Source organism: Pelodiscus sinensis, chromosome 2 (assembly GCF_052426305.1).
Source record: "Pelodiscus sinensis isolate ZL-2025 chromosome 2, ASM5242630v1, whole genome shotgun sequence".
In the NCBI taxonomy this organism is placed as follows: Eukaryota; Metazoa; Chordata; order Testudines; family Trionychidae; genus Pelodiscus; species Pelodiscus sinensis.
The window spans coordinates 9508468-9532950 of record NC_143053.1 but is presented as its reverse complement, the minus strand read 5'-3'; the positions used below and the strand labels follow the sequence as shown (position 1 = coordinate 9532950).

At 40.6% G+C, this 24483-nt stretch overlaps 1 protein-coding gene across 15 annotated transcripts in view; it reads right to left on the bottom strand.

Moving 5' to 3' along the window:
- PTK2 (protein tyrosine kinase 2) overlaps positions 1 to 24483 on the bottom strand; it is a 327060-nt gene that overhangs the window by 13997 nt on the left and 288580 nt on the right. For 13 of the 15 annotated variants that reach the window (XM_075920047.2, XM_089776148.1, XM_075920050.2 and 10 more), the window contains 7 exons: positions 18796 to 18907; positions 16015 to 16101; positions 14731 to 14868; positions 12677 to 12808; positions 3600 to 3662; positions 906 to 945; positions 283 to 389 (listed from right to left, as the gene is read on the bottom strand). In XM_075920047.2, the coding sequence (XP_075776162.1) occupies positions 283 to 389; positions 906 to 945; positions 3600 to 3662; positions 12677 to 12808; positions 14731 to 14868; positions 16015 to 16101; positions 18796 to 18907 (679 nt within the window). Of the gene's footprint in view, positions 1 to 282; positions 390 to 905; positions 946 to 3599; positions 3663 to 12676; positions 12809 to 14730; positions 14869 to 16014; positions 16102 to 18795; positions 18908 to 19598; positions 20270 to 24483 lie in introns of those variants that run through there. The other 2 variants (XM_075920065.2, XM_075920064.2) reach the window with 2 other exon arrangements.

Below are 24483 nucleotides of genomic sequence, written 5' to 3'. Positions count from 1 at the left end.
GATGGATGGGGAGGAAGAGAGTATTTTCAGGAAACAAGGTCCAACTGGAGGGACATGCATAACCACAGTAGCAAAGTGATCCTTTGGGCTCATTGCATAATACCTCATTAAAACTGTCAGCAGCTGGTATGAATCTATCCCATGACAACATATTCAGTTATATGCTTCAGTTTTATAGTCTCTTTCAACCTCAGCTCCCACATTAGTAACAGCTGATGCCTCTTTTTTGGTGTGTAACAAGCCATTAGCTAAAACATACTTCATATGACACTAGCAACGTACCTTAACTCCTTCATTGTAGCTGTCCACAGGGCTGTTGAGACTGGCAAGGCTACCCAAATGGCTGGGTGCTCCAGGACGAGGTGGTTTCTTTGGTGGAGCTGCATGATCTAGTTAACAACATATTTTGCACACCTTACAAAAGGCCTGATCTATTATAATGACTTCATAACATTTTGAGAAAGTATTCAGTACATTGAATAATTTTGTTCTATTTTCATTTATGAGAACTCCATCTGTCAAACTATGCTTTTCTTTATTTCAGCTAAAGGAAGTCAGATCCCATAGCCTTTTTCAAGCTCTGAAATGATGAAGATAACAATATAAACATGTTAATGAAGCCTCAAAAATCTCAGCCACAATTCTGAAAAATGTGGGGTCAAAAGTTTGACATTTAAATAAAATCAGCCAGAGCATCTTCCAAAACAATCAATAGGTGTTGTGGGTTATGCCACATCCGAAAATCATGCCAACATTTATTTAGATGTCTAATCTCAGGAATCCGATGCGAAAATATTGGTCTAGATTATTATTTACTACTGTGGCAAATAATGCCATTTCTGAGATCAGAAGAAGCGTATGAATTTGAGTGTACTTGCTGATTATATAGTAAATGTATGGCTTACCTGGTTTACCCACAGGTTGATATATGTGCTGGTTACCAGCCTGTTAAAGAAAATTTAAGTTTAATATTCTAGTTATCCTCATCTGAAACATTTGTTGATGCAATCTGAGCCATTAGAGTTGTCCAATTTCTTTAAGATTTCCAGCCAGAGACATTACAAAAATACTTCCCTGGATCCCCATCACTTTAAAATTTCCAATCACATTACTTCAAATAAAAGTTTATTCCTCTTGCCTGTGCTGCTCACAACCAGTGACCTTTATCTGTAATATTAATAGTTTGTCCTTGCAAGACTGAAACTGGCATTAGTCAAATAGGATAGGATATTTACAACATATTTACAATTTAGACAAATTGGAGGATTGGGCCACAAGAAATCTGATGAGGTTCAACAAGGACAAGTGTAGAGTCCTGCACTTCGGACGGAAGAATCCCAAGCATAGTTACAAGCTGGGGACCAACCGGTTAAGTAGTAGTTCTGCAGAAAAGGACCTGGGGGTTACAGTAGATGAGAAGCTGGATATGAGTCAACAGTGTGCCCTTGTAGCCAAGAAGGCTAATGGCATATTAGGTTGCATTAAGAGGAGCATTGCCAGCAGATCCAGAGATGTCATCATTCCCCTTTATTCGGCTTTGGTGAGGCCGCATCTGGAGTATTGTGTCCAGTTCTGGGCCCCCCACTACAAAAAGGATGTGGACGCATTGGAGAGGGTCCAGCGGAGGGCAACCAAAATGATTAGGGGGCTGGACCATATGACTTATGAGGAGAGGCTGAGGGACTTGGGTGAGGGACTTGGGTGAACTCACCCTCAGCTATGGATGAATCCAGGATAAACAACTGCACAGAGAACTAACTAATTAATTAAACTTGCCCACACTAGCTGTTACTAGTGTAACCTTAGCAATGAAACTTGATTTTAGGTTGCGTGATAGAGAACATCTGTGTTTGCAAATTTCTCCTTCTTAGGTACCTATGGCCCATGTTAATGTGGTAACTAAGTCTCATACTCTCATCACCCTATTGAGGTATGGAACTATTAACCACATTTTAGAGCTGGGCTAGACAGACTTTAGGGGACTTGCCCAAGGTTGCACAGGAAATCTGTGGCAAAGCAGGGAATTGAATTAGGGATGTAATAGTGTAGTCGATTAACTGATTAATTGACAAGCAAAAGCTTATAGGTTAATGCTATAGACTACACACATTTCCCTCCCCCAACCCTTGCCAGTAAATTTTTTAGCAGGCTGGCTGGCCAGCAGCCTGGCTCAGTTCTGGCTTGTGCTAGGTCCAGAACCTATCCCTGCTGCAGCTCTGCATTTAAACTGTATTAGCAGCCAGTCAGGCAGGCAGCCAGGTTCAGTTTTGACTCGCACCAGGTTGGGGAGCTCAGACCCCCCTTAGACAGGGGCTGCTGCCACCTCGCACTGCTACCTCTCTATCAGGCAGCTGGTTCACAAGGGGAGCTGGTTTTTAAACAGGCTCCCTTTGTGGACCAGTTTCTCCTTGGCACCCTGTGCTGCTGCCTCTGACAGTGGCCGCTGGACCCACCACGGGGGGCCCAATAAGAATTCATGAGGTTACTTGGCTATTCAGTTAACCGATATTTAACATCCCTAAATTTGACCTGAGTCTTCTGTCAGGCTAGTGCCCAACCAATGGATCATCCTTCCATTAGCAAAGCTAATGGGATAAGCAGCACTAGAGACTGCTATGCAGTATTTATCCATAAAAAGTTTTTCCAGGTCTTTCATATACCAGCTGCCTTATAAATGCTCAACCTAACCAAACCAGAGGTTGCAACATTTGCAGAAATGAATCTGATGGTATTAAAATTACAGGCAGAGATGGCTATACTTAAAGTTGTCTAACACTTTCCATTATAGGACCCTATTTTCAGCTGCTTAAAACTTGGCCAAATTTTAACCGTGTGGTCTGAAAATTTCCATGCTGGGTCTCTGCCTCATATTTAAAGAAGTACTGAACACTCATTCTGCAAGTCAAGCCCACCAGAGCTGTGTTCTAAGCATTCTGAAAAATCAAGCTCTAGCCGTCTCAAGCTGCCCTCCTCTACTTTCAATTACTGTGGCACAGAGATGACAAATATATTTTAGAGCCATTTTTTTCCTAAACAACAGCCATGACTTAAGTCAATGAGTGGGAACATGCCATAGCTGCAGCTGTTGTCTGGCAGTAAATGAATGAATACTGGATCTGCCCCCTTTGTTTTTTAGTAGCTCACTTACCCCCAGAGAGATTGTTATTGTTGCGTTACCCAAGACTTACGTTACTTAAGAGAAAGCTGTTCAGTTATTTAAACATCTGCATAAGTTATTTTAATCTTGCTTCCTGTGGACAGAAATCTAAGCAAAACTATCCCCATTTTTAAAAAAAAGCCTTGGCTGTACATTACATAAACACTGTAAAATAATCATAGTGTATTTGCTAAAACATTCAAGCATTGGTTACAACTGCAACACTAACAAAAAAGACCCTAAACTGTTGTGTGAACAAATTTGCTGTTGCAGCCATTCCCACAGAAGCTGAGCCTCTGGAAACTTTCAGACCTATGTAATAATAATGGAAACATTTAGCAAACTAACTCATCTCCCATAATCAGAGCAATGTACAGTGTGTGCCACTGAGAAATTGGAGAAAGAGTTGTTAGATGAAAAGATACCACACATAAATACTTACCGGGCCCTGGAGGCTCCCGTCCTCTCGGTCTATGCTGCCTCTGGAGAGCCGTACATCAGGTTTCTAAAGGAATGAAAAATATGGTTTTGTATTTTGTTTGGAAAAGCATTGAAAATTCAAACAGCGTAGGATTAAATTCATCCTAAAGGCAAGAAAGTACTATGAAAAAAATTACACTTTGACTAATAAAAATGTGATTTCATGCCATTCCCCACATCTCCGGTTCTTGTAACATGCTCCTGCAAGTATAGATACAGAAACTCTCAGTAGGCTTCTAAAGAAAGAACTGTTTTTCAGCTACCCATTTTCTGCTAGCACATAAAAATGCTTTATATAAATATTGATAGTACCATTTCCCCAACACAACATTGGAAAACCTGCATTTTAATTCTCTCAGAGGCAGCAAAATTGTTTTTTTTATTGTGTTTTCTTCCTAACAGCGAAAATTTCAAGCACAGGATGAGAAATGCTGCGCATTAATTCCTGTTTCCTGCTTCAGAAAGGCTTATATGTACTTGGCTCCATCTCCAAGCCTGCAAATGGGGCCAATTACTGGAGCTCTTTAAACGCTGTGTTTAAGATGCAGAAAGCTAATAAAAAAGACTGGTTTCAGTACCCTTCTGCTGATAGAAAAAAGCAATAAAACAAATGTACCTTTTTTTCGTGTTAAAAGCACACCATAGAAGGCTCTTTTAAAAAGGTACAAATGTAAACCTTTAGGGAAAAAGCATTTTTAATACTGACATATACATAGGTATCTCACATAAACCATATAATGTTTTCATTATATTTTAAATTAAGCTAAACAGCACAAAAATTATCTTGCTCTATCTTAGTAAATGAATGTAACCAAAGAACATTGCATTATCATTGGATCTGGAGCTAGTTGTCTGTCTTACATTTTTATTAACATTACAAATGCTCTTGGGCAAAGCAAAAAAATCTCTAGTCAGTAAAAATCAGCTTGGGTAAACTTTAATGATTTTCAAGTTTCCTGGAGGAATAAGTACAGACAGTCCCCGGGTTACATACAAGATAGGGACTGTAGGTTTGTTCTTAAGTTGAATCTGTATGTAAGTCGGAACTGGCGTCCAGATTCAGCCGCTGCTGAAACTGACCACCAGTTCTGACTTACATACAGATTCAACTTAAGAACCCCAAGTGTCACCAAGTCAGCTGCTGCTGAAACTGATCAGCGGCTGATTCCAGGAAGCCCGGGGCAGAGCAACTCTGCCTCGGGCTTCCTGTAGTCAGCGCTGGTCAGTTTCAGCAGCGGCTGACTTGGGGACGCCTGGGGCAGAGCAGCTGGGGTGCTGCTGGGTTGCTCCAGTAGTGCCGCTCCTCGGCGCTACTGGAGCAACCCAGCAGCACCCCAGCTGCTCTGCCCCAGGCGTCCTGATTCAGCCGCTGCTGAAACTGACAGCAGCGGCTGAATCAGGATGCCTGGGGCAGAGCAGCTGGGGTGCTGCCGGGTTGGTCCAGTTGTGCCCAGAGCGGCACTGCGGGACCAACCGGCAGCGCCCCAGCTGCTCTGCCCCAGGGTCCACAACAAAAGCCTGGTCTGCTGGGGGGGGCACACTAGCTGCGCCCCCCCACCCCAGCAGACCAGGGACACGGGGAGCAAAGCCGCAGCGGCTGGGGACCGTCTCCAGCAGACCAGGGACACCGCGAGCAAAGCCGCAGCCGCGGCGGGGTCCCGCGCTTCTGAGGCTTTGCTCTGGTGCGGCTGCGGCTGCGGCTTTGCTCCCGGTGCCCCTGGTCTGCTGGAGACGGTCCCCAGCAGACCAGGGGCACCGGGAGCAGCTTTTCTCGCCCCGGAGGTCGAGGTGGTGGACCGCTGCCTGCGAGCTCCGGGGCGAGAGAAAATTCATGGAGCATAGGTTCATCAATGGCTATTAGCCAGGATGGATAGAAATGGTGTCTGTAGCTTCTGTCAGAAGTTGAGAATGGGTGACAGGGGGAGGGATCACTTGATGATTACCTATTGTGTTCACTCCCTCTGGTATTGGCCACTGTTGGAAGACAGGATACTGCACTAGATGGACCTTTGGTCTGACCCAGTATGGCTGTTCTTATGGAATTATAGTACTTCTATTTTCTCAGTTTCAAAATATAGGCAGGAGAAAAACATGACTTTTGACTGTGACTTTTTAATATTCTGTAACTCTGCCTTTTAAATGCTAGGATCACACAAGAGTGCTGTCTGACTATGATACATAGAACAGGAATCATGTAACACAGATACTCTAGATAGTTAAAAAGAAACCTTAGAAAAATGCCTGAGGACAAGAAAGTCTCCACATGTCCCAACATAAATCTTGAGTTTTCACACATGCTCAACTGCTAATACTTGGCACCCTGTTTTAGCTTTATAGGCTGGATTCAGTGCCCACTGAAATAAAAAGAAAGAGGCCCATTCACTGAATGGTCTTTGGATCTGACCCTCTAATGAGCAATTCACTTATATTGTAAACACATTTCAACTTTAATCATCTTTAGGGATTCTCTTCCTTTTGGGCTTTGCCAAAATCAATATTGCTGCAGTTCCTTCTGTATTTACTCCCTTCTCCAATTTTGCCTATCTAGGTGTTTCTGTGGCCCTCATAACAGTAGTATGTTAGGGCAAGTCTACACTGCATGGCTATTTCGAAATAAGCTATTCTGGAATAGTTATTCTGAAATAGCTTATTTTGAAATAGCACATCTACACTGCAGGGAAGCCTCAAAATTAGTCCGAGGCAGGCTGTAGACATGCTATCTAAATTTAAAGCCCCAGGAAGCACTGGGGAGGAATAACTTAGAATGGCCCTGGTGAGGGCTACACACACCATATTTCGAAATAGCTATTTCAGACTAGATGTTATTCCACATAGAATGAGAGTTACAGTTTTCTGAATAAGCCATCCATTATTTTGAAATTACGCTCACGCTGTGTAGACGCTCGCGCTGTTATCTTGAAATCAGGCTAGTTATCTTGAAATAACAGTGCAGCGCAGACATACCCTTAGCGGCTAATGAAGACTAAAGTATCTATGTGAATTAGGAAAGTGTCACAGATCCACAAGACCCTACCTATGACCTCATGGTCTCTGGGAAGACCCTGGCAGGATGACCCCCTCGGGATCTCCCTCTTCCTCCAGAGGGAGCCAGATGGCTTCCTAAGATTGAACCTCTGGGTCTTCAGCCTGCCTGTTTCACACTGTGAGCTCTGTTCAGTGAGCCCACCAGGGACAGACCCCTGAGGGAGACTTGTACATCTCTGTCAGGTTTTGCAGTGACACAGCCTGTGCTGTAAAACAAAAGAGTTTATCAGAAGACTGGAACACAGCATTGGAAATCCTGGATTGGCACAGAGAAAAGAAAATTACAGCAGACCATCCTGGTCAGCATAGAATCTTGTCTTGGCCACTCATATCTGAATTTGTTTGGAAACATCAACAAGTAGATTACAGAAAGGGTGCCTATGATGCATATGACGAAGAACTGGGATATAACTCACTATTCTTACATTACTCTTACTCATTCATTAATAAAACACATTGTTATTTTCAGCACATGCCAAGGTATAATATCTTGGTAAGATTTTCTCATGCTAAAAATTAATCCCCTATTTTAGTAGCAAGTCACATCAATTATTTTGAGTTACTGTTCTCAGAGTCAAAGTAGGACAAATATTAAGCCATATGCACATGGGAACTTGTATATACACAAAAACAAACAACAAGATAAGGAAACTATGTAAGTTATTTTATCCACTGCTACTGAGAGAAGGGAATATAAAGATCTTCATGTAGCACTACTCTCTCTGATGCCACAAGTACTGAGAAATTGCTAAACAGAGTGCACGTGCGCATAATGAATGTTTAGGCACGGTCAACACAAAACCAGCGAAGAATCCAAAGTGAGAATAAAATACAAACTAGTGAACGGATAATTAAAATGCTATAAGAAAACATATATAGAAAACCAGCATTTCACATGAATCAACCATAGGTCCTGAATCTAGTAAATTATTTCAAATTTACCTAGCGCTATTCTGATGCTTAATGGGTATAGGGCACCCATCACCATGATTTTTAAGCATTACCAAGGTAAATTATATCTGTATGATGGAGGATCCTTCTGGATTTCTTGGAGACTTATGTTTGTCTCCTTTTGGGTTAAATAATATAGTCACACATATATACTCTTATCATTTAGCAGTGTCAATATATGTAATTTTCAAAAATCAGGAATATGTTTGATAGTCAGATCCAAAAAAGGCAGAATCCCCAATCAAAATTTTAAAAGATTATTTTTTTTAAACAAATGAATTAACAGATTTACTTGAAAATTCATTCTGTACTCAGAGTAAATGATGTAAGTTTTGGTTATAAATATACACATACTATGGCTCCAATCCTCTAATCCCATCCACATGGACAGATCTCTGCCAACCTAGATTCCCTGTGAATCAACAAGGCTCCATAAGGTCACAGGTACCAACCTACACAGATCATATAGTAGAACTCTGGCCCATATTCTTGTTGGGGCTGCAAAGCTGAAACTGAGTGTGGGAGAGACTCATTAGGCACAGTAACATTCTGTGACAGTAGTGAGTAATGCTTGAAAGCTGGTAACACATTGATGTAAATGTTGCCTTAACTTTAGATTTTTTTTGTGTGCTTGTGTTACAGTGAGAAAAAGAAATGTGAACAAGCTTAACTAAAATTGTGCATGTGAATAAATGCAGGCAAAGCAACACACAAGGAAAAAGTGAGGTATGTTGCAGTTTAGAGTGAGATCTTCATTTATTTCTTGCACTATTTTAGGCACTGTCTTAATTTGGTTATTGAATTAAGTTATAGACATATAAGCCAGGGTTTAAGTTAATCAAAAAACAAACTGTAGTTTTACTTGTTGCAACTTTGACGTTTAGACAAGATCTTGATAAATAATGACTCTCTTCACTTATTAAACCACTTTGATGATCTCTCAGGGTATGTCTAGACACCAGAGCTATCCTGAAATAGGTACCATGCATCTTTTAAACGCGCTTGTTATTTCAAAATATTTTTCCAAATAATGGGCACATTATTTTGACATTCCTGTAATTCTTGTTCCAAAAGGGTTAAGGGATGTGTCAAAATAGCACATTATTTTGAAATTTGGCACTGTGTAGCTGCGCCAAATAACGCTGCTGTGAAGACGTGGCAAATTTCGAAATAAGCTATTTCGAAACACAACTGAAATAAGATATGCAATTTGCATAGGGCAAATTGTGTATCTTAGGGTACGTCTAGACTACATGCCTCTGTCGCCAGAGGCATGTAGATTAGGCTACCAGACATAGGAAAATGAAGCGGCGATTTAAATAATCGCCGCTTCATTTAAATTTACATGGCTGCCGCTCTGAGCCGACAAACAGCTGATCAGCTGTTTGTCGGCTCAGCGCGATAGTCTGGACGCGCGGGTGTCGACATCAAAGGTATTTGTCGACCTCCCAGGTATACCTCATCCCGGAGGTACGACCTGGGTGGTCGACAAATACCTTTGATGTCGACACCCGCGCGTCCAGACTATCGCGCTGAGCCGACAAACAGCTGATCAGCTGTTTGTCGGCTCAGCGCGGCAACCATGTAAATTTAAATGAAGTGGCGATTATTTAAATCGCCGCTTCATTTTCCTATGTCTGGTAGCCTAATCTACATGCCTCTGGCGACAGAGGCATGTAGTCTAGATATACCCGTAGTTCAAGTTTAGGGTGCTGTGTAGATGCACCCACAGGGCTTTACAAGTATCATACAAGCCTCACAACCCCAGTGTGAGGGTACATCTACACAGCAACATTATTTCGAAATAACTTAGTCCACATCTACACAGCAGGCAGTTATTTTGAAATACTGTCAAGCTGGAGGACTTCTTACTCTGACTCCTGTAACCCTCATTGTACAAGAAGTAAGGGAAGTCGGAGGAAGAGTGCTGTATTTCAAAATAAGTGCTGTATAGATGCTCCCAATTTCAAAATAAGCTATAGTAAAACTCCACTGGTCCAGCATCTGATAGTCCGGCTCTCTTGATGGTCCAGCACCATCAGGAACCCGGAAGTGCTCTGGGCAGCCAGACCATTGGAGCTGCTCTGCCCCCGGCTTCCCCGATTCAGCCGCTGCTGAAACTGACCAGCGGCTGAATCGGGAAAGCCGGGGGCAGAGCAGCTGGAGTGCTGCCGGTAGATCCCGTAGCGCTGCCCCTCGGCGCTGCGGGACCAACCCGGCAGCACCCCAGCTGTCCCCGATTCAGCCGCCGCTGAAACTGACCAGCGGCTGATTCTGGGAAGCCCAAGGCAGAGCTGCTCTGCCCCGGGCTTCCCGAAGTCAGCCGCTGGTCAGTTTCAGCAGTGGCTGACTTGGGGATGCCTGGAGCAGAGCAGCTGGGGTGCTGCTGGGTTGATCTTGCAGCGCCAAGGGGCGGTGCTACCAGACCAACCCGGCAGCACCCCAGCTGCTCTGCCACAGGCATCCCGATTCACCTGCTGCTGAAACTGACCATCAGTGGCTGAATCGGGGATGCCTGGGGCAGAGCCGGACTATCGGAAGGGGAGCTATGAGGGGCCTGGGGTGGCATCCCCCCTGTCATGATTATGAGGGTTAGCCAGCAGCCTGGGGATTAAGGGGTTAACTACACCTAGCCAGGTGGAGTGACCAATAGGAAAGTACGTGGGACTTTTCAAACTGGGACAAAGGAATTTGGGTTTTTTTTCTTTGCCCTTTTGTCTCTCTGGGAGAGTTCTCTGCAGCTACAGAGAGGGACAAGCATGTCTCTCTCTCTCTCCAAGACACCATTCTTCATTTTCTGTAAGTAGGGTAAAGTTTAGGCAGTTTCGTTAGGTTTTATTGTTTTAAGGATTGGGTAGGGGATCTGAGATCTGGCACTGTTTAAAAGATGTTTTGGCTTTTCTTTGTAACTAAGTTCTAGGCCCATGGAGTTTCTCCATGAGTATATTTTGTTACCTCCCTATCTAGTCATTATGTTTGCAACAGGAATATTGTTGTAATAATAAAGGTTCTTTCTTTTCTTTTTATTAACCTGACAGTGGTTAATGGTGTGCCCTGATTTTTGTTTTAGGGGGAAGATTTCCCAAATGATCTTTCCCCTGGTTTCTTTAGCAACATTTGGGTGGTGGCAGCGGAAGTTTTATTCCCAAGATCTAGGTTTTTAAGATCTTGGGGGAAGTTTTATACCAAAGCCTGGTATATAAGGCTTTGGGGTACACTTGCTGGCCCCCACTTCTGCATTTATCATGCCAGAGTGGGGAAGGAGCCATGACATGGTGGCAGCGGTGGGATTATTTGGAGAACCCAGGATTTTTAAAAGGGCACAGTTTTCTTTTGAGTTGCAAGCTTTGCAGTTTTCCTTTTGTTTTTCTTTTGTTTTTGGGCTGCCTCAGGGAGGGGCAGACCTTAAGCCAGACACAGACCTACCCAAATTCCTTTGTCCCAGTTTGAAAAGTCCCACGTACTTTCCTATTGGTCACTCCACCTGGCTAGGTGTAGTTAACCCCTTAATCCCCAGGCTGCTGGCTAACCCTCATAATCATGACACCCCCCACACCACCGTAGACTCCTCATAGCCCCCCGCTTCTGATAGTTCGGCATATTTGATAATCCGGCACTCCCTGGGTCCTAAAGATGCTGGATTATCAGAAGTTTACTGTATTTCTAAATAAGCTATGCAATTGACATAGCTAAATTTGTGTAGCTTATTTTGAGTTAAGCCCTGCAGTGTAGACACACCCTAAGTTAGGTCAATATCCTTTTATTAAAGATGGGGAAATTGAAGTTAAGTGATGTAGTAAAAACAGGGAGGAAATGTGAAAAATCAGGATGAGATGGTGGTAGTGGTAATAAGTTGTCCATATAAGACAACCCACCCGAATATACGGTAGGAGCATCTGGTTACCCTAGGTAAAAACTGAGAGACTAGAATCCAGAACTCATATCTGGCAGACTCATGCTCTGTCCACTGAAATATCTGTTAAAATAAGCAAATGATGTACTTCTGCTTGTTTTGCATAACATGTTTACTATAGTTATCTTACCCCTAGATTGTGAGCTGACAGGGATAGAGACGGTCTATTTTTACCTATCTGTACTACACTTCATACATTTGCAAGCTGTTCCTTGATTGCTGTTTCCATAAGACAAAAAAGTATAAAGTAAATTTTGTCTTTCCTATTTCAACTCCTTAGCACTGTGAGACATTGATCTCCAAACATTTACATTTTACTCACTTTTGTCAAGACACCTGAAAGAAAATGTCATCCCCGTAACTGTTGGTCTGAAGCATAAGCATCAAAACACAGAACTTGAAGTCTTGAGTCTGTGTTTTGTTGCAAATAGAAATATTTGGGAAACGAGGATTTTGATTTCCCCTGAAGACATGGGTTCCACCCCTGAAAAGACTAAGGCCTTGGCAAGAAGAGAAAAGGGATCTTTCATCTGCAGAGATTGGGAAATCAAAGAAACTTCTCTCCCCAATTCTCTGCTTGTTTTTTTTTAAACTGACACCCTCCCATCATTTTCTCTCACTACTTCTCAGCAGAACAATGGAAACAACACTTTCAAGAGTCCAGATTGTCAGATACACGTAAAATTACCCCTTCTCCTAGAGCGAATCTGGATGCCCGACACAGTAGCATTTTGCATCACCCCTTGTAATCTATAGAGGCCTGAATATGGAAAACAAAGATGCAATGAAGATCCAGCTATGGATGAGAAAAATAGCCACTCAATAAAAACTGAATTTGTTTGCCCAGCAAAACTTTTCATTTCAGTTACCAGTTTAAAAAGTCAATATTTCAGATATCAATAACTCATAACGAATCACGTCATGTTTGTGTGAACAGACAAAAGTTTGTGTTTAAAACAGACAGTTGAGAAGTATAAATTGTGCTATTAGTTGAGGATTAGGCTGGTCCAGGAAAGTGCTGGTTAAGTTTCAGTAATAATTTATCTGTTCAATTAATATTTCCATTATACAGAAACTATTAATTTTAGTAAGCTTTAATTGTTAATTGCTATTGAAATTAATGGTATTACCAGGAATCTCTCCTCTTTTTCAAGCCAGCGCTGATCTTCCTCCATTTCTTGTTGCTGTCGTATCAATCTCTCCTCCATTAGATGTGTTGGTAAGACCTGTCCCATTCCACGCATGTCCAAAGTGCCAGTATCCTAAGAGGAAAAGTTCAAGTGTTGCCATTTGCCTACCAAGGCAGAATGTCATGGGACTCAATAGTTTTATACCCAGTTGGAAAAAGCTCATTATATAATAAGAGAAAGGATTTAGAAAACCCAAAACACATAGTCTGAGTCAAGCATGGTTCTTAGTTCCACTGTGGTACTCCAAAAAGCCACATTCCGGTTGTAAACATTTAGTTTGCCCTGCTTATTATTATTGGAATGGAATGAATTTTAGAAATCTATTTTACTTTTCAATAATTTTGATGTGCTTTTAAAAATGTTTTTTTTTTGGCATTTCATTCAGATTGGATGATGAAAACAGATTGTCAGTATTACTGTCTGAGTCTTGGGCACTAGCACAATGCTTGGGGGAGAGGAGGTGCTAACACTGAAGGACAAAAGTGTCTATGCAAACAAACCAATCTCTTCCCCACCTATTTTCACCGACACTTTTTAAAAATATCACAGGAATATTTCTAATAGATTCTGTGAACTTCTTGTTTGATAAACTCTAAATTTTAGGCCTATGTGCCTGACAATGTCCTTTTAACGTGGTTCTGAAATCACTAAAGAATTGAAGGCTGGGGTTTTCATAGAAGCTAAAGAGAGTTAGGTGACCAAATCTCACTGAATTTCACAGGAGTTGGTCACCTAACCCCTTTATATTTTTGTGAACCACCCCCCCCAATGTAGTGTACTAGTGATAAATATGCACAAAATCCATATTCTTATATTGCCTTCTCCTTTACCTCATCCCCATGTGAGCACATATGGGGCCAGATTCTATTGATAACTTGGAGATTTACAATATTACTCTACATGTGTAAGAATGGAAGAAGCTGGCCTATAACATGTTCATCATTAACTAGCCATTCCAACCTCATAGAGGAATCTTACATTACAACCATTATACATATATATAGTGAAGGTAACAACTAGAATAGACAGGATATATGGTCAAGTCAACCAAGCGTGCTCTTTGGCAAAGGAAAGCGTAAACGTGGGATTTGTTTTCCATAACAACTCTGCTGCCATGTATTTATCAGAATATCCCCCTCTTCCTTTCTGCTCATGTATTAGGTAGAGAGAGAAGAGCACCACCACAGGGAGCAAACAGACTTAGTAAGATGGGAGCTGCATGAGGAGCTACCATGAAGAGATAGAAAACATAAGGAGAAATGAAAGGACTGCAGGCAGAAGGGAAAGGATGACTTTGGTCTTCTATAGTGCATTCTGTCTGAGGAACTCAAAGCACTTTATAACCATTAATTTAGTCACAATGCCCCTAAGAAGGAAGGTAAGTACCAATATTTCCATTTTAACAATGCGTAACTTAGATATTGGTGTATCCAGGCCCGCCAACGGGGGAGGTGAAGATGACTGGGTGTGGAAAGAGGGCAGTTGCCTTGGGGCCCAGGGATTCAAAAGGGCCTAAGGCTTGCTGCTGCCACTAGTACTATGGCAGCTGGATTCCCAGGCACTTGAAATCTCTGCTAGATAGCTAGGTGGTGAGCTCCACATGGTGCTACGGGCTAGATGGTGCTGTGGCATGGTCCAAGCAGCATCGAGGACTGGCCCTAGTTGAGGCTCCGCATTTTCTGGAAACACAAAGCTGAACCCTCCCCAACTAGGGACCTAGCAAATTTATCGCCCCCCTGAGTGCACCACAGCTTGCCCAAGCCAATGTAAGAAAGCGGTGGGACACCTATGAACAGCTCCAATTACAATTCCCACTCCATTGTATTTATTGATAAATATTCCCTTCTTTCTTTAATCAAACCATTTAAAAAATCCTAGAAACATTAACTTAGTTTCCCTAGATTACGCTATAGAGTTGTAGTTCTAATTTTTTTTAAAAAAAGCTTGAGCATGCAATTACAATGTGAAATAAACAGTGTGAAAATTCCCATTACCTCCATGGTGGGGGGCCACATTGATATTTCCTGAGGCCGATGGTTCCAGGAATCTGTTTGATCCAAAAGAGATGCCTGGCCAGGATAAATGCTGCCTGCCATGGCTGGTATCCCATGAGAACCAGGATAGCCAGAGACCTGTAAAAAGAAAATGCTTGATGATCATATTGAGGCTCCCAGTTAAGTTCCTCCCTGTTTGATGGTTCTCCCTCATGTGGGCAAAACAGAGAGCAAAATAAGAAGTGCCTCATGGCAGGAAACTGTCATTTTTCTTTTACAAAAGAAATGCATATAGAGAATCAGAGGAAAAAAATCAAGCAATTCAAACTGAAATATGACATACCCACAAATAGTGCTTTAAAAAAACATGTTTACTGTGTTAAAGCAAGTGTCCTCAAATAGTATTAAAAGTTATGTTATAACCTTAGTAGCAAAGGACATCAAAATTCCTTAATGGACAAAAAATATATCCATCAGCACATCTTCAACATAAGGAATTATACACACAGCTCTCATTAATGTTAATAGGAATCATCCACATAGCTCCCCATGAAGTATGCTAAAAATGTACCCCATAGTGTATGTTACAAGCTTAAATCCTGAGTGACAGCACGTAATTATCATAGCTGCAGGAGGGCCTGACAAACTCCTTCTTTATAGAAGAATCAAAGCAATTTTAATGAGACTGAAGTGTTCTCATTTAAAAAAATGCTGCTTAAGTGTGAGTGCAGCAGTTTTGAGCAAATGTAAACATTTTGCAACAGTTTCAGGACAAAAGATGTATTAAATTTACTTTGATAGTGAAAGACATAAGTTAAATAGGCATGTATACTATCCTGTGTGTTAGCTTTTGGAGAGGGTTATCAACCTGAGGGAACATGAAATGCTCCAAAGAACTCACTGAGTTCATACAGCATGAATGAGCATAAGGTAATCAAACCATTTAATCTTATTTTGACATCCAAGTGTTTTTGTTAGTTTAGTGTAAATTGTGTCACACTTGTTACAGGAACACTGAACTGCCTTGAAAAAGATGAGAAATAGTTTAGTACCATAGTTTTAATTGACTGAAGAGTCAGCCAAGCAGTTAGTTGACTTGTTTGCCATATAGAATCAACCTACCAGACTCAATTTTGGTCTTGAACTCTTGAAAATCAGAAGTACTTCTACTGAACTCAATAGAACTAAACTAGTGTACACTGGAGGAGAATGAGACTCACTCCATACAAATAAATGACAAACTCAATTTTAAAATAGCAGGCACAAAGATTGATAACATTTTACCTGGTAATGATTGGGCTGTACCATATGCTGTGGACTAGGATAAAATCCTTCACTGGATCTTGGACTGGGATAACCTGGCCTGCTGGGCTATAAATATGAAAGAGTGCACTTTGTAATAAGAATAATTGTATAGGTAAAATACAACAATCAAAATAAGTTAATTTCAAGAAAGGCAAATTTTCTCATACTGCTAAACCTGTACAAGATGTTTCATGAAAACAAACTTCAAAATGTAAGTAAAACAAAGATTGTGGGAAACATAACAGAGTTGAGTGAATAATTCAGAGGCAGCACGTATCAGAGGCAGCTGGGGGGGAGAGGGGAGGAAGGGGGAAGGAGTGAAGAGCTGGTGCCCGTGGGGAGCCGGCTTTTAAGCCACCTCCCCACGCATATCGGTTTCCGTGGAGCTGCCTGCTTCCCACGGAGGAAGCAGTACAGGGGAGGCAGGTAGGAGCAGGTGATCGAGGGGAGCTGCCTGCCTGCCTGCTACCTTTTACACAGGCGGTGAGGGGGAGGTAGGGTGGAAGCTGACTTACAGGCTGGCTTCCCGCGTGTAAAATTTCAAGCGGTTACACATTTACATAAAAAATACAATTGTTAACATCTCTATGCTATTTTGCATTGTCATCTACAAGCATATGGTTTTGTTGGAAACTGCATACCATACCTGCTTGTGGCTACCAAATGATGGAGCTATTGCTAGAGTGATATATTTCTTATTATTTAGGCAGAGCAGCACCACTACTTCATTGTTGGTGGTAAGTTTGATGACTTCTTCCCTGAGATGTGTGACCACCATCGGCTTTCAAAAGATTACATGTCTTCAGAGATAAGGAGACAGTGTGGCTAGTTGCAGTGGGGAAGGAATCAAGTGCAGGGAAAACAGTATTTGCAAAATACTGTCTGATTGCAAGGTTTCTAACTGTACACAGAGATGAGATGGGGGTACTATCTGTTGTGATAAGCTTTGTTGAGAGTCTACTGGTATACATAACAGTCCTCACTGTATGTGTATAATGGTGCTGAAACTGAAAAAGAAAAAGAAACCAAATGCCACCATGAGGCAATAATATGGATTCTAATAATCAAGTCTTAAAAGAAGCAATAAATCCTATGTTCACAAAATTCAACTAACTGCTTTCAGGTCATCAGTACACACATGCTTAACTTTTTATGGAGAAACAGTGTAAAGAAATGCCTTAACTCTGCAGCTAACTTTCACATATATTGAGCCACTGAATAAAGAGAGCAACTTGAACTGGAACAAAAATGATCTAAAGCCCTCAAATAGAAAGTGATGCACAATAACGTGGGTATCAGATTGAAAAACCATGATCAGTCCCAAAGTTCATACAATCACAACTCTTGAAGGCATTAATTAATTCTTTTTTCATTACATTTAAAAGCATTAGATTTAGCCCTAGGAGAAAACATTTAAACCCTTCGTGAAACAATGTTTTATCATGCAATTTACTAGCTTTTGCCAATATATATTTTACTGACAGTCTATCTAAGCACTGAATCACAACAATTAGGCCAGGTCTACATTACAGGCCTATGTCAATATAAGTACATCTTTCAGAGGTGTGAAAATCCACACATCCGAGTGACATAGCAATCCCAGCTCACCCACTGTTGCAGACAGTGGTGTGCAAATGGGAGAGCTTCTTCTTTCTTTAACTACATTGATGGGAGAACACTTTTATGGGAACATCTTCACTTAAGAACCGCAGCAGCACTGATGCAATGTTTTAAGTGTAGATCTGCCCTCAATCTGAATTGATTAAATAGGTCAATGGAGTTTTCTGAATTCATTTTAGAACAAGAAGTTCAAGCCATTTTCCCATGACCTAGATTTCTTGTCCCGTTGACCCTATTAAAGTACAGAAGTGGAGCTCACAACCATCTCAGGCAACAAACAAAAGATGGTTAAAAAAAATATTCTGCCTTTTGCCAGAGTTGTTTATGGATGTGTGTGGCAAAAATAGCAGCTGCTGGCTTCAGGTTTTTATGGCTGAGTAGCTGGCAAAGACACTATTTGGCCCTGGGATGGCGATCGAAATCAAGGAGAAGCTAGTCAAAATATTTGTGTCCAGTAGCTCCTATGAGGAAACACTGACGTTAGCAGATGTTGGATCTACTCAGCACCTTGCAGGATTAGGTTTCAAAACTGCACAGCTGTGATGCCCAGATGGACATATCAATGAACATACAAAAATACTTAGGGATCATTGACATTATCAAAAGGGAAATCTTCAGAGAGGAATCAGCAGTCTCTTCAGAATAAAGTAAAAATGTAATGAACTCATTTCTATCCATTCACTATTATCATGTAAATTTCACTTTATGAATCTCAGAGATCTCACTAGCTATTAATTTACAAGAAGTAACATAGAAAGAAAGGGAGAAAATGTTTAGCCTTAGGCAAAACAATGTAATGGCAAAGTATTCTAATCTTTTTCAAGTTACATGACCATGAGAAAAGAAAGAAGCAAGAGAAAAGTTAGTAAAATAATGGCTAACAGTCTGACCCAACACCGCAAAACTGCAATACAAATCAGCTCTACTAACTCAGCCTATGAAAGGCTGGATCCTGAATGCGAAATCCATCTAAAATAGTGTAAAATCAGTCGTGTGTCATCATTAACAGCAGATCACCAAATAGGGCACGAAGAGGGAGCTTTCTGGCTTCTCTTATTACTGAACAACATTTAACAGATTAATGGGATAAAATAATAATATTGTTGAACGTAAAGTATGCGCTAAAAAAATGTTGGCTACCTTGGGAGGGGCTTCATCTGATCCTCCTGAATCCCAGGATACTGTGACTTGTCGCCTTGATTCCATTCTCATTCGTTCTTCTTGCTGAAGCTTCTCTTCTTCTAGTATCGTGCTAAGGAGAAAATAAATGTCACACTGAAGATAAGTAATATTCTGGTTCAGTGTCTAATAGATGCCATTTCCAAATTTCTTTCAAACCCCCAGATTAATAGATCCCAGCCCACAGACTCACAGGAATGTACAAGACAAATAAGTCTGCTTTTAAATAGGGAGAGGGCTGGTTAGGTTTCATAAAACTAATACTAGGGGAAAATACCTTTGCAAAATTAGCAACTGAAACACAACAATTTTGATGTGTAAAGACATATGGTAATGAAAGATGTTTTTAGAAAATTATAGCTGATACTGTAGAAGAGCTTTTCATTTGTGAATGTTTCTTTTGTTCTAGTGGCACAGGCATAATTATACTGAGAAATCCCAAGAGGCAATTAATCAAGCACATACTTGCAAACATTTATTTTTCATATGGAAATATTCTATTGCATCTCTGCAAAGGTACAAAACAAGCTGCAGATTTAATCTTTATGGAAGCATGAAAATCTTACAGTTCACTGATACATTTAAAAAAGAAAATATTACAAGTACCATGACTTATTACATTTCACCTTATTTAGGAACACAATTACAAGGTTACTTCATCCAAACAAAAATGTGATAGTATTTACTCAGACTCTTACTATTCAGGCCAAAAGCTATAATTTCATCAAAATACCATACAGCAGTAAAAGTAGCTTGCTACTTACCACTGTTCTATTACAGAGACTTACTTGAAGTTCAACATAATGCTGCTGCCTTCACAGCAGCCTCCTCCCAGTTCTGCTATGTGGATTATTAATCTTGGATATTTGCCATTTTAAAAATACTTTGAATGCAGCTTTCAAATAGGAGTTAAAATTTGGTAGATCCGCATGCTACATAGATTCTTCAGGGTTCTGAGTAGGTTTGATTTTTTTTTCTTATCGCCCTCTCCGGAATGACAAGCTAATCAATCTCGCAAAGGAGCAGTTCTCTCCTGTGTTCACAGGAGCCTCTAATAAGGAAGCTCATTCAAAGTTTTCAACTTCCTCGTTTAGTCCACTAAAAACGACTCAGAATTACACACATAAGGGATGAGATCAGTTGCAGTAGTCCATTCTAACCTGAGAACTTTCTTGCTCATTTCGAAAATAAATTCTGCTTGACTGGACACTAAAACTCTGCTGTTTCTCTTTCAGCCAAAACCAAAAAATAGCTAATCTAGTCTAAGAGCACCAGAACTGGATTTAAAATATGCTGCTGCTATTTCAATCCTTCGCTGCTGAAGTAAAGCACACAAATGTCAGAACAAAAATATACCATGGAAAAATCAGACAAAGAACTTGTTAATAGCAATTCTGATACAACTGCTGCAGAAGCAAAACTCAAGTAAGAGTACTCCAACAGATGGAATGTTGTAAGAAAATCCTCCTATTCCCTTCTTCCTTCATCAGGAGCAAGGAAATCACAACTCTTAAAAAAAATCCCTTCCTGAAATTATCAAAATCTACCAGTAGCTTTGTATTTAAGGTCAGGTTCATATTTCAGATAAAGGGCGTTGAGCAGCTTAAGAAATCAGTCTCTGTACACCCATAATCATAAACAGCAGATGATTTTTCAAGACATTTGCCATGTCTCCAAGTTAAAAAAGTGAATGCTTTGTGTGTAATATATTTGGAAAGGTTTGTAACAGAGCCTTTGATACGGTAGACTGATTCTCTAATACCAGCAAATGGAATGGAGACATACCAGACATTTGGACATGGATGATGTCAAAAATTTGCGCTGCAAAGTTTAATGTTATGGAACACCTAGCTCCTAACCTCAATAAGGGAATCTAATATTCTTATCTTCTTGTCTGTCTGTCTAGCTATGTGTTTTGTTCATCACCTTCCTATCTAAGTAACTAATATTTACTAAATTAAAAAAGATGGAGAGGGAAAGCCACGCAGAGACATACATGATATGTTTTTCACAGTGCAGGGTAGTAAGTAAGCCGTTTGCCTTGTAACCCCAACTCAGTCAAGTGAGATATTTCTAAGTCCTTGCCATAACAAGGTATTGAGCGCCCCTTATTGAAACACCCGGGGACCATTTTAGCTAGCGACTGATCACATAAAACAGAGATTGCACTAGGATGCCTTAGACACTAGAAAAAAATGAATATGAGATGGAAATGCCACTGGGAACTTTTAAACTGCTCAAAGCAAAGACTATAAATAACTCATAAAAACGTCTTTGTTTTTACAATGGGAAGACCAACCCATAGATGGAGTAAATCAAGAGATATTTTTGACCTTCTCTCAGTACAGCTGCTTGAGTGCTCTGAGCAGTTATACTCACAGAAGGTCAGGGAAGTCAGATCTAGGCATATTTTCCCAAACTACACATTTTTAGCCACAATATATGAATGGGAATGTATCTGTCCTTAATTTCCCTGCCAACTCTTAAAGCAATACTTTCTAGAAAGGTTTAGATGTTTGATTTACGTTTTCAAATATTCAAACATTTACTTAAATTGAAGAATAAATTTAATTTTACTTACAAAGAGCCCATTATTAGAATATGTTTCTGAAATACCAGTAGTTTTCACACAAGAGTTATCTGAGATCCTGCAGTGTTTTCTTATGCTTACGGAGGGAAAAATGTAATCTGAGTATCTCAGATATCAATGTGTGGTAACTGATAATAAATGCTGACATTTTAATGGCAACCTCTCTCTTTCTAAGAAATTTTTTTTGTGTAGTACATACACGACAAACTCAAAAAATGCAAGAAGCACATTCTCAAATGTGTCAACATATTCTCTACCCTGCCCTTATTTTACGCCACTTTCCCAAGGGGATCATTCTTAATGGATGTCTTTAAAGGATACACTGTTTAGCAGGGTGGATTAAAAATCAATGATTAGAAAAAAATATTTAAATCTGATTTTTTACATTTAAATACTTCAAAACCTATACATTTCAAATTATATTTGAAATTATGAGAATATATGGATTAAAGTTATAATCTATTAACATTATTTAAATTAAATCAAAATAATATTTAAAAAGTATGTTTGCTGCCTAAGTCTTTAATAAAAGTCAAACCACTGACTTGCTAGTAAGTACCTGGAATCAGTGTTTGTTGAAGTGCTAATCCATCTTTTGACAAAGTAGCTACCTCTGCAGGTGCAGAAAGTTTATTTAGTTAGTTTGAGGATCCTGGCCATGGTGACCAGAAAACCTGAGTTAAATTCACTAAGTACAGCTAATACTTCTTTTGTTTAATAAGACAGTTTTAAATGCAAATCATGTTTTTATAAACTTATGCAGCGAGCATTTAATATAGGTTTAAACCATTTAAAAATGCTGTTATTTGCATTTTAATAAAATTCCAATTTCTATTCAAATAGAACATGACATAAATCTGGAATAAATAAATAATCCTCTAGTAAATAAGAAATGCATCATTAGTCATGTTCTGACATAATAAAAAATGGAAAAATTAAGAATCTGTATAAATGGATGGTAAGGTACATAATTTCTTAAACAAATATATAATACTGTACACTCCTGGTTGGCAAAAGTACCAAATTAAGGTAAAGGCAATATTTAGTTGCAAATTAGGGATGTTAAATTGTGGTTATCTGAGTAATTGTGTAGCCAATATAATTTGTATTGACTACACGATTAGTTGATAAGGTCTGGTCTGCAGAGCCGCAGCAGAGGTAGCTCCAAGCAGTCCCGGCTCGTGATGGTTCCGGAAGCCACCCACGCTGCAGCTCTGCATTTTAAATGTAGTAAGAGCCACTGGCTCCACCATGAACAGTGGCAGGTGCTGGAGTAGCCCCTGTGTGTGTACAGCCTGGGCCGCCGCAAACAGGGGCTGCTTGGTGGCAGCATCCCCTGTCTGTGGGAGGCTGTTTTGCAGCAGCCTCTTCTATCCCCCCGCTGCGGGGGGAGGGGCAGGTGGCATCGTGGAGCTAGTGCTGGGGGAAACCAGCTTTTAAGCCGGCTCCCCAAGCACTGGATGCTGTTTGAGGAAACGAATACTGTAGTTGACTACTCGCTAACATCCCTATTGCAAATCATCACGTTTAATGGTTCTCAACCAATGAAACTCCAACTTTTCCTGTTGTTAGGTAAATAAAAAGTATAAATGAAAATGTATGATGTAAAGAGGAGGTTTCTTATCTGTCACCGGAGGCTCTTTGGGATGTGTGGTCCCTATCTATCTATGTACACCATCGGACTGGACCCAGAGGATTTAAAAGCAGTGTCTGTGGGTCTATGCATATACCCTGGTTCACCTTCATGCCTCTAACAGAAGGGATTAAAAGTGGGGTAGATTGATCTCTACAGTTCCCTCTCTACCTAGAATAAAATCATATTCGAAGCACAGTGGAAGGAGGCTGCGTAATGGAACACAGCTGGGGCCACGCATCTCAAAGAACCTTCTGATACAGGTAAAAAACTTATTTGATTGATGTTCCCTATTGAACAAATAAGGAACCTGTTGTGGGTAATAGACCAGCAGTACCTCAGTAGGAAGAGGGCATGAGGCTGTAGATGGCAGGGCTGAACAGAGTACTGATGTCCCCAGGGAAGCATCTGCAGTAATGTCTCGCAATGTGTGAACAGAGTTTGACATGGCTGCTTCACAGATGTCCAGGAGGGCTACCTCCTAAAGTGATGCCACAGTTGTTGCTTGTGCTCTGGTAGAACGAGCTCCTACCCCATGTAGGGAGAGTGGAGGGCGATTTTAAAGTTGATAGTGTAGAATGCAGCCAGAGAACCATTTGGAGAGAGTCTGGGTGGAAATGCTGTGCTGTGACCCTTCTGCTGCAGTTACAAACAGCCCGGGGGAGATCTTGATTGGTTTGTTCACTGTAAATACAAAGCCGAGGCCCACCAATCATCAAAGGAGTGGAATGTTTTTTCTTCTGAGGGAAGTGTGCAGTTTTGGGAAGAACACAGGTGAGTAATGAATTGGTCTCGGTGAAATTCTGAAATTACTTAGAGTGAATTTTGGGTGTAGACATAAGGGAAACCTTATCTTTTATGGAATACAGTGTATAGAGGATCTACCGTTATTACTCCAAGTTCACCATGCAAGTCTCAAGTCATTGGGAGGTCAAAGGTGGGGAAGGGGATCTAGAAGTCACTGCTTCACTGGGAATGATGAAAGCAGTCTTGCTGATTCTGGTGGAAGTGCAGGATATGGAGCACAATGCTCCAGGGCAATAAACAAGATAAAAATCAATAAAGATGAGGGAAAAGAACTTCACTTAGGAAGGAAAAAATCAAATGCACAACTACAAATTGTGGAATAACTGGCTAGGTAGTTATACTATTGAAATGAACCTTGCAGTTATAGTACATCACAAACTGAAGACAGGTCAGCAATGTGGTGCAGCCATGAAAAAGTTTACTATAATTCTGGAGTGTTGTGAATATACCAATACCACACTAGTGAGGCGAGGGTTAAGAAGCTGCTCTGGACACAGGAACAAAAGCTTCAGAGGGGTAGCCGAGTTAGTCTGTAACTGGAAAAACTTAAAAAACAACTAATAGTCTTGCAGCAGCTTAAAGACTAACAAAACAGATAGGTCGTATAATGAGCTTTCGT